Source organism: Geotrypetes seraphini, chromosome 10, assembly GCF_902459505.1.
Source record: "Geotrypetes seraphini chromosome 10, aGeoSer1.1, whole genome shotgun sequence".
Lineage (NCBI taxonomy): Eukaryota > Metazoa > Chordata > Amphibia > Gymnophiona > Dermophiidae > Geotrypetes > Geotrypetes seraphini.
The window spans coordinates 28666855-28682093 of NC_047093.1; the positions used below are offsets into that span (position 1 = coordinate 28666855).

The 15239-nt window shown below is 42.5% G+C and overlaps 1 protein-coding gene across 7 annotated transcripts in view; it reads right to left on the reverse strand.

Annotated features, from left to right (window-relative positions):
- GGA3 (golgi associated, gamma adaptin ear containing, ARF binding protein 3) overlaps positions 1 to 15239 on the reverse strand; it is an 81039-nt gene that overhangs the window by 43771 nt on the left and 22029 nt on the right. For 5 of the 7 annotated variants that reach the window (XM_033961034.1, XM_033961031.1, XM_033961035.1 and 2 more), the window contains exons 7-11: positions 14944 to 15024; positions 11857 to 11994; positions 8542 to 8623; positions 8172 to 8285; positions 5822 to 6073 (exon numbers count right to left, since the gene is read on the reverse strand). In XM_033961034.1, coding sequence (XP_033816925.1) covers positions 5822 to 6073; positions 8172 to 8285; positions 8542 to 8623; positions 11857 to 11994; positions 14944 to 15024 — 667 coding nt within the window. The remainder of the gene's footprint in view (positions 1 to 5821; positions 6074 to 8171; positions 8286 to 8541; positions 8624 to 11856; positions 11995 to 14943; positions 15025 to 15239) is intronic. The other 2 variants (XM_033961032.1, XM_033961033.1) reach the window with 2 other exon arrangements.

A 15239-nucleotide genomic window follows, 5' to 3' on the forward strand; every position in this document is an offset into this window, starting at 1 on the left:
GAATCAGAGGAAAAGGAGGAAAGGCGTATAGGAACTGACTCCTCCAATCCAGTAGAAAAGCATCCGCCTCGAGACGGAGAGGTGAGAAGATGCGGGAACAAAACAGAGGAAGTTTGAAGTTGTTGGGTGACGCAAACAGATCCACCCGAGGAGTCCCCCATCGAGTGAATACTTGACGAAGTGTGGGGGAGTTGAGCGTCCATTCGTGAGGTTGAAGCAGACGACTTAATTTGTTTGCAAGGCAATTCTGAATACCCTGAATATAAACAGCGCGAAGAAGGATGTTGTGCGAAATCGCCCAATGCCACAACCTCAGAGCTTCCTGACACAGAGGGTGGGAACCCGTCCCGCCCTGTTTGTTGACATAATACATTGCTACTTGATTGTCCGTCCGAACAAGGACTACTTGGTCGTGAAGAAGGTGAAGGAAAGCTTTGAGAGCAAGAAATATCGCTCTGAGTTCCAACAGATTGATGTGACATCGACGATCTGTGGCAGTCCATAACCCTTGCGTACGGAGACCATCTACGTGGGCTCCCCATGCGTACTCGGACGAATCTGTTGTGAGAACTTTCTGATGAGGAAGATGGTGAAACTGCAAACCTCTGGAAAGATTTGAAGAGAGCATCCACCAACGGAGAGACTTCTTTAAAGAAGGTGTCACCGTTATATGACGAGAAGGTGGATCTAGGGCTTGTTGCCATTGGGATGCCAGTGTCCACTGAGGGATGCGAAGGTGAAGTCTTGCAAAAGGAGTCACATGTACCGTAGATGCCATGTGTCCGAGAAGGACCATCATTTGACGAGCCGTGATAGTCGACAGGGAAGTTACCTGATGACAAAGGTTTAAGAGAGTATCCTGCCGGTTGAGGGGAAGGAAAGCTCTCATGCGAACAGAATCCAACACTGCGCCAATAAATTGGATCGATCGAGTTGGAACTAACTGAGATTTGGGAAAGTTGATATGGAACCCCAGACTTTGAAGAAAAGAAATAGTCTGAAGGGTCGCTTGCGTAACCCCTGGAAGAGAAGGAGCTTTGATAAGCCAATCATCGAGGTAAGGAAAAACTTGCAATCCCCAGGCTCGAAGGGCCGCGGCTACCACAACTAGACACTTGGTGAAGACCCGAGGAGAGGTTGCCAAGCCAAAAGGAAGAACCCTGTATTGAAGGTGAAGGTTCCCCACCTTGAACCTGAGATATTTGCGAAAATTTGGATGAATAGGAATGTGAGTATAAGCCTCTTTGAGATCCAGTGAGCACATCCAATCCCCTTGATCCATGAGGGAGTACAGAATCGGAAGAGAGAGCATGCGAAATTTCTCTTTGACTAGAAATTTGTTGAGAGCTCGGAGATCCAGAATGGGTCGCAAATCCCCCGTCTTCTTTGGAACCAGGAAGTATCTGGAGTAAAACCCCTGATTGTGTTCGAGAGGAGGAATCTCCTCCACCGCTCGAAGGCGAAGAAGAGCCCGAGCCTCCCGAAGAAGAAGGGGGAGTTGCGAGGAACTGGAAAGACACTCTCCTGGAGGGTGATCTGGGGGCACCTGAAGTAGGCGCAGAGAGTATCCCTCGCGGATGATCGTAAGGACCCAAAGGTCCGATGTAATGGTTTCCCAGACAGATGAAAAAAGGGAAAGGCGACCTCCGATGGGTAGGGAGGAATTTGGATGTAAGGAGGTTGGAATGCTCATCACTGGACCGTCAAAAAGACGGAGCTGTTTTGGTTGGAGCAGGTGTCTGGGACTTTTGAGGACGTTGTTGTTGTGGCCGTCTAGGTGGAGGCCTAGAAAAAGCCGGTGTGGACTTCATGGGATAACGACGAGCTGGAGGTTTGTAAGCTCTAGTCACAGAAGGTTTTGGTTTTGGACGAAGCAGAGAGGCGAAGGAGCGCTCATGCTCAGAAAGCCTTTTAGTAGCTGCTTCAATAGAGTCATCAAAAAGCTCAGAACCTTGACACGGCAGGTTTGCTAAACGATCCTGTAAATTGGGATCCATGTCTACTATCCTGAGCCATGCAAGACGTCTCATGGCCACTGCAAATGCCGAGACTCTGGAGGACAGCTCAAAAGCATCATAAGATGCCTGCAACATGAATAGACGCAATTGAGATAGAGATTGAAGAATGTGTTTGTATTCAGAAAGGCGTTCTTTGGGCCAGTCTGGGCAAAAGGATGACAACTGCTTCAAAAAATAATTAAAATATGAAGTAAAGACATAGTTGTAATTCAAAATTCGATTTGTCATCATTGAATTTTGATAAAGTCTGCGCCCAAACTTGTCCATAGTTCGCCCTTTGCGTCCTGGTGGAACTGTTGCAGACACCTTAGAAGGGTGAGCCTTCTTCAGGGAGGATTCCACCACTAGAGATTGATGAGAAAGTTGAGATTTCTCAAAACCTTTACATGGAACAGTACGATACCGAGACTCCAGCTTCGATGGAATAGCTGTCACAGAGTAAGGAGTCTCCATGTTACGTAGAAAAGTCTGCTTCAGCACTGGTGTCATGGGTAGACGCAAAGTCTCCTTAGGAGGATGAGAAAGTTCCATATCCGCCAGATATTCAGGCGTGTATTTTGAAACGGAATGTAAGTCAATATTAAGTGCCTGCCCCATGTCGAAGACAAATTTCGCAAAGGAAGAAGACTTCGAGGTCGAGGCTTCCTCAGGAGAGGCAGAACGAGAACGAGGCGCCACTGAAAAAGATGGAGAAGCCTCGCGCGAATACTGAGATACATGCTCCGATTCAAGGTGTAAAGTGATGGATGATGCTCCACTGCCTGTCAGAGGGGGAGTGGCTGAATGCTTCCGCTTAAGGCTCCGAGTTGGAGAGGTGCGCGGAGTACGAGGCTTAGCCAGAGGAGATTTATCTCGAGACAAATGCCTCGAAGGTGGAGTCCTCGACCTCGAATGCCTCGATGAAATTGAAGAGGCAATGGTAGTATGAGAGCGAGGTACAATTTTGGAAGCGAGATCAGAGTGCCTCGAGCTCTTCGTAGAAGCGAGCTTCGAAGACCGAGATCTATGTTTGGATCGAGGCAATGATTGCTTAGCCCCACGTTCAGATGAGGAGTCCGACGAGGAAACCCTGGATCGAGACCTGCGACGAGGAGATCGTCGATGAGGTGCAGATTGCTGCTCAGGCTGGAGTTGCGAAGACAGAGTCGAGGTCGGGACCAACTGAGCCACTATTGAGGAAATTTGCGTAGTCAAAATTGACTTAAGCATATCCTCAAACATGGGGACGGAGACCAAAGGACTCGGAGTCACAGGAGGTCTCGTGCGTTCCAAGGAGGGCGACCTCGATCGAGAGTATTCCCTGGACTTGGAAGCACGTTTTGAAGGTCTAGAAGACGGAGTCAAACCTGAAGCCCCAGGTTGGATGGATGCAGCCTCCGTCGGCTTCTTTGGGATGGTACCTGAAAAGGAAGCAGGAGACTTACCCCCCAATCCAGGCTTCGAGGACACCGTCGAGGCCTTCGAAGCCGAGGACCCGGAGGTCTTCAAGGCCGAGGCCTGTCGAGGAGGCGAGGTCGAGGTTTTAGCACTCGAGGTTTGACCCAAAGTCGAGGATTTAACAGATGCCTCGACCGAGGCCACAGCTTTTTCAGGCTCCATGCAAGGGAAAAGTTCCAAAAACCTGTCGCAGCGGCGCTTGAAGGCACGAGGTTGAAGAGTGAGGCAGCGAAGACAATCTTCAGGGCGATGAGTCGACCCGAGACAGATCATACACCGACTATGTGGTTCAGTGATGGAAATAGTCCTGCCGCACTGATAACACCTTTTAAACCCGGTAACAGGCCGGGACATAGATAGGACAAAGTCCGTGTCGAGAACGGGGAAGAGAGGCCTAGGCCTCAATCTTCCAACCCGACGCCAAAGAAAAACAAAAAGATGTTTTTTTTTGGGTTTTTTTGAAATAATAAAATAAAATAGAATTAGTATTAGAACACAGCGACCGAAAACAATAAAAGGTACTCAGCCGCGGTGAAGAGAAGGCACAACGCTACGGGAACCAAGTCGACAAGTCTTCTCAGCTCCGCGGAAAACGTTGAACTGAAGATCCTCACAGGAGATGCGCCCCCTAGTTTGGGCGGGAAGGCACGCGCGCATGCGCGATGCAGCACTCGAAAGCTCGAGATCTTCAAGCAAGTTGCTTTCGAGGCTGTCCGCTGCGGGGCTCCGTCGGTGACGTCACCCATGTGTGGGAATATGCTGCCTGCTTGTCCTGGGATAAAGTGAGAGTTAGGGAGGGGAAGAATTGCAAGCACAGCTCCCCTAGGAAGAGGAGCGCTTACTGCTATTTAGTCTCTGTCTCCATCTGCTGGCTGACAGATATAACCCATCTGTTCTAGATGGATCTTGATAGGACAAAATAAAATAGGGTTGTTTTTTTTTTTTTTTTTAAATGAGGACAAATGACAACTAGATATAGACCAGTGGTCTCAAACTCAAACCCTTTGCGGGGCCACATTTTGGATTTGTAGGTACTTGGAGGACTGCAGAAAAAATAGTTAATGTCTTATTAAAGAAATGACAATTTTGCATGAAGTAAAACTCTTTATAGATTATAAAACTTTCCTTTAACAGTTAAAAGGAAAGATATATAAACTATAAAGAGTTTTACCTCATGCAAAATTGTCATTTCTTTAATAAGACATTAACTATTTTTTCGGCGGCTCTCCAAGTACTCTATTTTTTCTGCAGCCCTCACATTTAAAGTTTAATATCTTTTCTTTCTCAAAACTGGCACATTTCTATCACTATAATGAAAATAAAATCATTTTCCCTACCTTTGTTGTCTAGTGACTTTATTTTTCTGTGCTTTCAACTATGTTTCCAGGGCCTTCTTGTCCTTTGACTGTTTTTCTCTCCGTCTCCGTCTCCTTTCTGCCTTGCATCCATCTTTGGCATTAACTTATTGTTCAATTTTTCTGCTTTCTTTTCAAAAATCTACGTTTCCATGTCTTACCTTCCCTTCCTATCTCTCTCTTCTTCTGTCCTATTTTCATGGTCTGGCATCTCTTTCCTTCCTTTCTCTCCCTCCTTCCTTCCTTCCTTTCCCCTGGTCTGGCATCTGTCTCCTTCCCTTCCCCCATGCTCTGGCATCTCTCCCTCCCCCTCCATAGTCTGATATCTCCTTTCCTTCCCTCCCTCCCATGAACTTGGCTTCTTCTCTTGTTCCTCTCCTCTCCCTTCTCCTTCTTTCCCTCTCTTTCCCCAATTGGGTGCATCAGCAACAGAAGCAGCATTTCCCTTCCCCCTTTCCTGTGCAGGAGAGGCATTTCTCTTCCCCTTTCCCTCCCTCTCCCTGTACAGCAGCATTTCCCTAGGGTCCCCCTTTCCTATGTAGCAGAAGTATTTCTCTTTCCCCTCCCCTTCTCTTCCTTGTGGAGCAGCAGCGTGTCTGGCTGGCTCGTTCCGTTCAAAGCCGCAGGTAGCGGCTCCTTGCGAGATCCGCGCAAGCGTCTGAAGCCTCTCTGATGTTGTGACGTCAGAGAGGCTTCCGATGCAGGAGTGGATAACGAGAGGAGCTGCCAACCCACGGCTTTGAACGGAACGAGCCGGCCAGAAACGCTGCTGCTAAAAAAGGAAGGGAAAGTGGAAGAGAAATGTTGTTGATCGCGTCCAGACCGCAGGCCGCAAATAAAACCTGGAGAACCACATGTGGCCTGCGGCCCGCGTGTTTGAGACCGCTGATATAGACTATCTAGTTCACTTCACTTCCAATTTAAGTCAAGGTAGTACCCAACGATCCAGAGATAGAAGATCAGACTAAACACATTTCACACTGTGATGAGGTAACTCAGAATTAACCTTACCTAAACACAGAAGCTCCTCATCCAGCAGGGACAGTGAGTTAGTAGTGGTAAGGATGTTTTCCACTTGACCTGAAAGCCGACTCACAGAATGACCAGTTAAAGTAGGTGGTGGTGGGAGGATTGGAATCACTAATGGCAATGGTGGTTGTAGTGCAGGTTCTACTGGCAATGGTGGAGGTGGAGGTGGAGGAGAGGAAACATCAAATTGCACGAGATCAATGAGAGTGCTGAGATTGCTGGACGGTTGGCTATCTGCAGTAGCAAGAAGACAAACATCATTACAAAAAGTCAAAATCTGTTACAAATTAAAGAAGAATTATGGGGGCAGCTTAGAGCTCAGAAAATCATACAGGTGACATCTCAGTATTTGGGAAAATCGTAATATGTGGTGGTAGTTTTGTACAACTTCTAGTCTCTGCTCAGGAATAGTACTATGTTTAAGCCCATTACATTAACGGGTGCTAGAATATATGTCTGTCTATCTTTTTTTCTTTCTTTCTTTTTCTCTCTCTCCCTGCCCCATCTATCTTTTTTTCTTTCTTTCTTTTTCTCTCTCCTTCCCCGTCTATCTTTTTTTCTTTCTTTTATTTTCTCTCTCTCCCTGCCTCATCTATCTTTTTTCTGCCTCCCTGCCTCCGTCTATCTGTCTTTCTTTCTTTATGTCTCTCTCCCTGCCCCGTCTGTCTTTCTTTCTTTCTGTCTCTCTCACTGCCTGCTGTCTGTCTTTCTTTGTCTCTTTCCCTGCCCCCTGTATTTCTGTGTGTCTGTCTTTCTGTCTGTCTCTCCCCCTGCCTTCGTCTGTCTCTCTCCCTGCCCTATTGTCTTTCTGCCTTTATTTTTTTCTCTCTCCCTGGCCCCCTGTCTATCTTTCTGTCTGTCTTTCTCCCTGCCCGCTGTCTTTCTGTCTCTCTCCCCTCTATCTGTATTTCTTTCTGTATGTCTTTCTATCTCTCTCTCCCTGCCCTCTTGTCTGTCTTTCTTTTTCTCTCTCTCCCTGGCCTCCTGTCTGTCTTTCTTTCTGTCTGTCTCTCTTCCTGCCCGCTGTCTGTCTTTCTGTCTCTCTCTCTCTCCCGTCTGTCTTTCTTTCTATCTCTCTCACTGCCCGCTGTCTGTCTGTCTCTATCCCTGCCCTCTTGTCTGTCTGTCTTTCTTTTTTTCTCTCTCCCTGCCTCCTGTCTTTCTGTGCGTCTATCTTTCTTTCTCTTCAGCTCCATCCCCCTTCTCCCACCTACCTTAAATCACTCCTTTTGCCTCTTGCTAGATGTTTCCACCTTCCCCAGCCTGAACAACCGCCAACCACAGTCCGGATGCTGAGCGTCGGTATGCCTGCATCCTTGTTATTTTTGTGCTCTCCTTGGTCCTGTTAGACAGAGTGGGGGCGGGAGGGGGAAGTCGCCGCCTCCGTGCATCCGTTCCTCCACATGTGCAGTAGAAGGAGCCAGCGTCGCCAAGGGAGGGCGATGGGGAAAACACCGCTGGCTCCTTCTACTGCGCATGCGGAGGCATGGAGCCACGGATCACGAAGTTTGAAGTGCGAATGCATGCTAAGGGTTTTATTATAGCGGATAAATTGAAGAACTAAGGCCAGCACTGGGCAGACAGTCCCGTATATGGCCATTCAGTTGAGAATGGGCTGGGATGGATTAGATGGGCTGGAATGAGCTTTGACGGAGACTCCAGTAAATGGAACCTAGGCAAAGTACCAGGCAGAACTCTGGGTTTCTGGCACAGAAATATCTAAGAAAAAGAACAATTTACATTAAAACATTAAATTATAGAGAGTGTATGTTTGGGCAGACTGGACAGACAATTCGGTTTTTATCTGCTGTCATTTACTATGGGCCTCTTCTATTAAACTGCGCTAGCACTTTTCTAGCGCAGGGAGCCGTGCTGAATGACTTGCGCTGCTCCCGATGCTCATAGAGTTCCTATGAGCATCAGGAGCATCGCGGGACATTCAGCATGGCTCTGCGCTAAAAACTGCTAGCGTAGTTTAATAGAAGAGGGGGTATGTTTTTTTTAACACACCACCAGAATATGTGAAAACTATGATCAGTGGACAAAAAATTATAGTCTACCAACATTTATGCTGAATCCTAGATGCAGAGTGGGAAAGGAATGGGTTTCTTTGGTGGGGAATTACTCAGTTATGTAATACTGACTTGTATATTTGGAAAAGCTCAATAAACAGATATCTTGGAAGTGGGGAAGAACCCCCTTATATTGGCACATCCAATACGATAACACATTAATATTAGCAGGTGAGACACCGAAGAGGTGGAAGAAGAAAACAGATTGAATAAAAGCAGTAAACTAAGAAGAAATGGGGAAAAGGTAAGAAAAGGTTTACCTTCTGTGGCTAATGCAGGAAAATTTGTCTCTCCATTAATGACTTGGCCTTCTACAATTTTTTTGTAAGAGTTGATTACACGAGACAAATTGTCGCTAGCTTGTAGAATATCTCCTATACACACAGAAAGGCTGTGTTACATATTTCTCCATTAACATTCTAGGAAGCAGCTGGTGAGTTTATTCACATTTGTGACCTAAATTCTTATATAAACCACTTTGGTTATACCACAGAAAAGCAGCATTATCAAGAATCTAATAAAGAAACACACAGCTCAATGCAGTTTTGACCTGGACCATCTGCTAGCCCCTTCGCTGTACTTATAACATCCTCATCATTACCATAGACTTAGAAAAGATTCTTGTTTTACCTAAACTGTTGTCATTGTCTTCCGTCTCACTGGCCAATTTAAATAATGTCCGTCTCTTGGTTTCACATCTTTCGAACAGCTCCTGAATCACAACAATTGGCAAACATGAATGTAACCTGTTCACATTCAGCTGGAGATCCTTTAGCATAATTAAACTCTCACACTGTATAGCTGTAGCAGCATAAATGTAAAACACACAGCTTTTATTTATTTATTCAATTTTCTATACCGTTCTCCCCAGGGAGCTCCGAACGGTTTACATAGATTTATTCAGGTACTCAAGCATTTTTTCCTGTTTGTCCTGGTGGGCTCACAATCTATCTAATGTACCTGAGGCAATGGGGGGAATTAAGTGACTTGCCCAGGGTCACAAGGAGCAGCATGGGTTTGAACCCACAACCTCAGGTGGTGGAGGTGGAGCCCTCTCTTCTCACCAACACAGTCCCCTGCCCACTGTGGCCTCCCCTCCCAACCGGGAAACAGCTTTGGTTATCTTATCATCTTACTAGGACAAAATACAACTTCACATGTTAGAAAGCTTTCATGGGCTTCAAAAATAAACCCAGTGCAGCTGGACTCATTTTTATTAACTTAAATGAAAATAATAACTACTTTTAATATTCCATAAAAATAATAAAAATTTATAAAAGTACTTTGGCATTTAGGACACACTTCTATGGACATTATGGTTTATGATTAAGTAATACATACAAACAAGAAGAGGAAGACAAGATGTCCTTCTTTAGCATTTTTGGCTTGATTTTCATTGTGTGAGACACCGTCCTGTATCATCTGAGCTGCTGGTTTTTTACAAGTTTAAACAACCCTTTTGCTTACAGTGTTCTCACAAATCCCCTGAAGAAGGCATCCTCAGATGCCGAAACTGGGATCCCTGTTGGAAGACCTGTTTTATAAAGCTAGGCCATCATTTATATTGTGACTTTCATAGAAAGACTTGTTAGATATGATGGATATCAAACCATAGACTTTTATAGCATTTGGTTATTTGTATCAATAAAGTAACTGTTTGGTTGTTTTTGGACATCTTGTCTGCCTCTTCTTGTTTGTGTGTATTGCTATATTTTTGAGGCAGATAGCTTCTTTCTTTTTTTTTTTTTTTTTATTTACTTATGATTAAGTAAGCCTACCAGCCTGCTTAGTCTTAGATTGTCAGTAAAACATGTAGGTAGGCCACTTAATATTGTGGACCGTGAACAACTCAGCAATCAAAAAAGTGGGCTGCTTGACAAAACGTTTAAATACCCCTGGTTTATAGTGTTTTAAGTGGATCATTTTCTTCTGTTTGCTTTCCACACTTTTATAGTACCTTCAAAAAAAGAAAGCATGAACCAAGACACTATTATGTGGACTAATAGGCCTTACATATAAGTAACCTGTTATTATGTGCATTAAAGCTTACAAATGCAGAGGAAATTATTTAGTTTGCACTAAGCAGAAGAGCATATTTCTGTGGGAGGCAAAATAATTGAAAAATGAAATGAATGCCACTCCCTCTTTGTAGCTCCTGGTGTGATCAAAAAATATGGTGAATGTTTAAATAAAAATAAAATTATTATAGTAAAAGACACATTGCCATTAATCTCCCTCACTTCAAACACACTTATTCCATCGTTCTCGCCACTTGCCACGATAGTCCATTATTCTTGCCACTTTCTGAAGCAGTTCTGGAAGTCCTCTTTCATAAGTGTCTTTAGTTGCATTGTCGTGGCTGCCTTGATGTCCTGAATAAATTCAAAACATTTATTTTTCATTGTCTTTTTCACTTTGGAGAAGAGCCAGAAGTCACACAGTGCCAGATCTGGTGAATAAGGTGGATGAGGAAGACACCGTAAAGTTTTTATTTGACAAAAATTGCCATACCAGAAGCGATGTGTGACACGGAGCATTGTCATGATGGAGGATGAAACTGTTTGCCCATTTCTCATGTCGTTTTCTACGCACATTATTTATTAAATGCTCTAATAAGCCCTTTTAAGAGATGTTCAGATCCTCAGAAATTTCCCTAATAATCAATCACCTGTTTGATCGAATCATTACTCTTTCAACATTCACTTGGGTTTTTGATGTTGAAGGACATCCTGATCTCTCTTCATCTTCAACAGATTCATAACCATTACAAAATTCCTTGAACCACTAGTAAACTGTCTTCATGGTCACTGCAGCATCACCATAAACATTTGGTGTGTTTCTTTAGCACTTTTTTGTAGTTTGAAACAAAATTTCATGTTAATGTGTTGTTTGTGATCCATGATTTAGGACATACTTTAAAAACACACCCTCTCTCAACCATAGTTCACAACCGACTGACTGCACCGAACAAGTTGAAACACTGTTACTAAGGTTCAATATGCCACTTCCTGTATTGAAGAGCCCTGCCTTTCCAATGGATGGCACCCAGCAGCAGCATTCTGTCAGCCTTATATTGCTGAATGCTAGCTATCAGCATTTTCTGTTGGCCTAACCAGAATGTCAGCAAAGGCCTCTGGATATTATATTAATCTGACTCTGGGAGTGTCAGTGCAGAAAGACCAAAGGCTCCTGACCATTCAGCCTTGGAATGCCACTAAATATCAGTACTTGAGGTTAACAAAGAACCTTGGCAGAATGTTGGGAGAATCCACCATAGCTTAGTTTCAACAGATGTGCTAAAGTAACCAGAATGGCCCCAGCTGCCTGTTCTTAAAAACAGGTACTTATTTGAGAGCCCCACTGTTTTAGACAGAAACCAATTGTGACAGAAAGATGCTGGAAATTACTAGAAACTCATCTATAAGGGACAGGTTTTGCCCCCGTTTCTCTCTTTTTCTCCTTCAACCTTTCACATCTCAAACACCTCCACCCATTTAGACAAACATCATTCAGATAAAACCCTCCTGCCTGCTCTTTCCACCCTTCTTTCTATCTTCAGCTTCTGCACGCACACCCCTTTCCTCCTTCTTTCTCCTGCAGCCTTTCACACATACACACACAAGCAGTTCTATAACAAAATATCTTTCTGTACATTAATAACAAGCATATCTTTCTTCTAAGCATTGCATCTCTGTAATAATAAGCCTATTCCTATAACTATACTTTTTATGCAACCACTATTAGCTATTATTGTTATTAATTTTACTGCCCACTGCCGCTATGAGGGACGTGTACCCATGACCTCTCAGCACACCCACAAAAGACTAGCCAAAATCACACTTTTAAATATAAAAGATTACACAGTCACCATATTTTTTGATCATGCCTCATATGTTACAGTGGTCTCAATACGCTCTTATTTATGACAGGAATGTAATGATCTACCTTCATTAGTTCTTTATCAGCCTCTGATGAGTCATCCTTGTTATAATGAGCCAGCATTTCATGTAGCAGCTTCACATTGTTATTCACTTCTTCCAGAGTATGTAACCGCTTTGTTACCTTTTGCATTCGAACTTCATCCTTAAAGGTTTCAAATAAAAAAAAGAAAAGAAAAATATGTCTTCATAACCCAGTGAGTAAGCACCACAAATACAAAAATAAATCATACTGACTAATGCAAATATGTGCTTTCAGGATATTCACAATGAATATTCATGAAAGAGATTTGCATGCAATGGAGGCAGTGCCAATACAAAATGCCAAAACAAATAGCTAGGAATAACTAAAAGGAAGAAAGAAGAATGAAAATCTGATCCCACAGTGGTATAAATTATTATCTGGCTATTCGAATAAGAAACCAAAGACTGGACTTAGAGATATTTGGAGCATTGAGATTAAGCATCAAATTAATGCATCTCAATGGCCACGTATTTGGTCTTGGAGGATGAGATGTACAATGTCTGCGTCTATGAGGCAAACATGGTTTTTCCTGTTGCATAGAGCACTCTGGACCCCTGTTCGTTTACAAAAATTGGATTGCTCTAAGTCTAATAGATGCTGGCATTGTCATCTCGAGGCTGGAACTTTAGATCATTTATTGTTTCATTGTCCATCTATTAAAGCTTTTTGGCAGTCAATTTGGGATCAAATAAATTGTATGCTAGAAAATCATGTAGCATTGTCACATGACACAATTTTATTTGGCATGTCTATAAGAGCTAAAAGCTAATAATAATAAACTTTTAATGATTTTAACAGAAGTTGCCATTCAGCAAATAACATATAACTGGAAAGATTGCACAAGATTAAATTATTGTTTTTGGTGGAACTCGGTGTGTCACATGTATAGGATGGAAAGAGCACTTGCAGTTCAAAATGGATATTTTAATAAATTTAAGGATGTGTGGGGGCCATTAATAAGGTATTATAATGAATAATCAGCATTTCTCCCTACTTACTTAATATATATTGTTTTGTGGGTGGGAGGTGGGTTTTGTGGTTTTCATTATCAAATTGTAAAACAAATGATCTAAATTATTATATTTGAATATAATTTTTGGGAGGGTGGGGTGGGATATAATCTTTTTCTTGAGAAAAATGTAGAGCTTCAAGTGATGTATATTAAATGATGGTTTTATTGTACACTTGTTGAAAGATTTAAAATGAATAAAGATTTATAAAAAAAAAAAAAAGGAAAACTGATCCCACACAAAAGAACAATCTTTTACAAGAAAAAAACAGCAAATCACAAAATGGCACATGTGAGGGAGAAACTAAGAAAACATTCTTTCAGCTCCATGGAATGAAAAAGACTGCCTGGTCACATATGTGGATGCCAGGTCAAGAAATTGCACACATGCATGTTGAATGATCCCAAAAGCATCTAGAAACAGAAGCAACATATCACATCTAAATATGATGTCTTGCTTTGTCCTTGAAGAACATCTGATTTGTTCAAGGCTCTGACTTTAGCTTTAAATGTTAGAAAATCTAATTGAAAGAAGAAAATAAAAGACTGATGTGTCAGCCTAAGCATTCTGAAAGAACTACTGCTACTAGCCTGAACAGCTGGTCTGTAACCCAGCCAAAGAAAGGTAATCATCCCCCATTGTGTTACAGGTGCTAACTAGTGTAGTCTAAAGAAATGCTGCAGAGTTATTCTAATGTCTTGAAGTGAGGAAATAACTTTTCATCCAATTATTTAAATCTTTTTCAGGGGAAGAAGAAAACAGCATTGAAGAAGGGAGAGGAATGGAGAGGGGGGAAGAAACGCTGACTCCTGAGTCCAAACATCATTCCTGCTCCAGATCAAATTAAATTTTTTATATGTATTTTTTCTTTTGGAGTTTAAAACCTCAAATAAGATACCCCTCTGCTCAGCTGATGCCCAGGACAGGCGCTACTTTAGTAACTAGTCTAGCAACTACAGCTTCGCTCATCACCATCAATTAGAGACTGAAAAACACTGAGCATCTAAGGCTGCACAGTACTCTTTTAGGTGAAGCACACAAAACTTTTGTTGGGTTTTTTTTGTCAGAGGCAAAGGAGTGGAAAAGTCCAACAGAGACTGGTGAACTCAAGATACTTCACACATTCCTTTATTTCTTCAATTACAACATACATCGACTTGACATGTACATGTTTCGGCCCGTGGCCTGCATCAGGAGTCTCACAGGTCTGTATAAGGGTCAAAAAAATGGCATCCAATGACCAATTTGATATCACATGAATCACGCTTTACAAAAACGCTACCTCTTGCGAACTGCATACTCCTTCCACTAATCAACAGGCACACAACCCATAATCAACTGTTCTGATGAGGAAACTACAGAATGAATTTTTTTCAATCAGGACATCTTTTAAACCCCAATTTCTCTAACATAATGAATACCAAACTTTTAAAAAAAATAATTTTGAAATATTGACTGCAACCATGGTTAGAATAACACTGAAGAGACAGAACACTGATGGTGCATGGGAACAATCACACAGGCTAACAAAACTTTTCTAGAAATTTCTGAGCTCTAGGAAAGAGTATCCAACTTAGCTCTGGCCTGAAGACATCACCCACTTAAGTGGCTATAAAGATCCTGCTTGTCCATGGAGAAAATAAAATCTGCACATGGGAAACGGGCAGACCAGATGGACCTTGTACTCTTTATCTGGTCTGTCAGGGTGAGAAATTAGTGCTCAAGGAATATGGACCTGAAATCCTCTTTTAGTAGGCGATTCTATATTTATGCAAGCAATTCACTGAATGGATTTAACAGAAAGGATAGCCACCAAAGTTGAAATCAATGAATAGATAGGAAGTGTTCATGACTAACTTGAAAAAGTAAAAATAGAAATAAATGAAATTAGGAAAAAAATTAAAAAATCAATGGATAAAAAGAAACTTTTGGATGCAATGAATGAAATCAACTGAAAAAAGAAAATAATGGAAATGGATTAAAGGGACATCATGACATAAGGAAATGACAGGTGAATGAGACAAGAATAGGTGAACAACAATAACAAATCTGTTGTTACCTCTTTTACCATGGATTTAATTAGTTTATTGGCCTCTTGCAGGTCATCAGGGTTTTTGCTTTTTAAGAGTTTGGCTAAAAGCTGCAACAGAAAAGAGAACAGAAAATACTGACAGGCTGGATTGCAAGAAGATGAAGTAAATTTCAAATCTCCACACCAAGATAGTGCAAAAAAATCTCTTCCTCTAAAGCAGGGGTGTCAAAGACCCTCCTTGAGGGCCGCAATCCAGTCGAGTTTTCAGGATTTCCCGAATGAATATGCATGAGATCTATTAGCATACAATGAAAGCAGTGTAT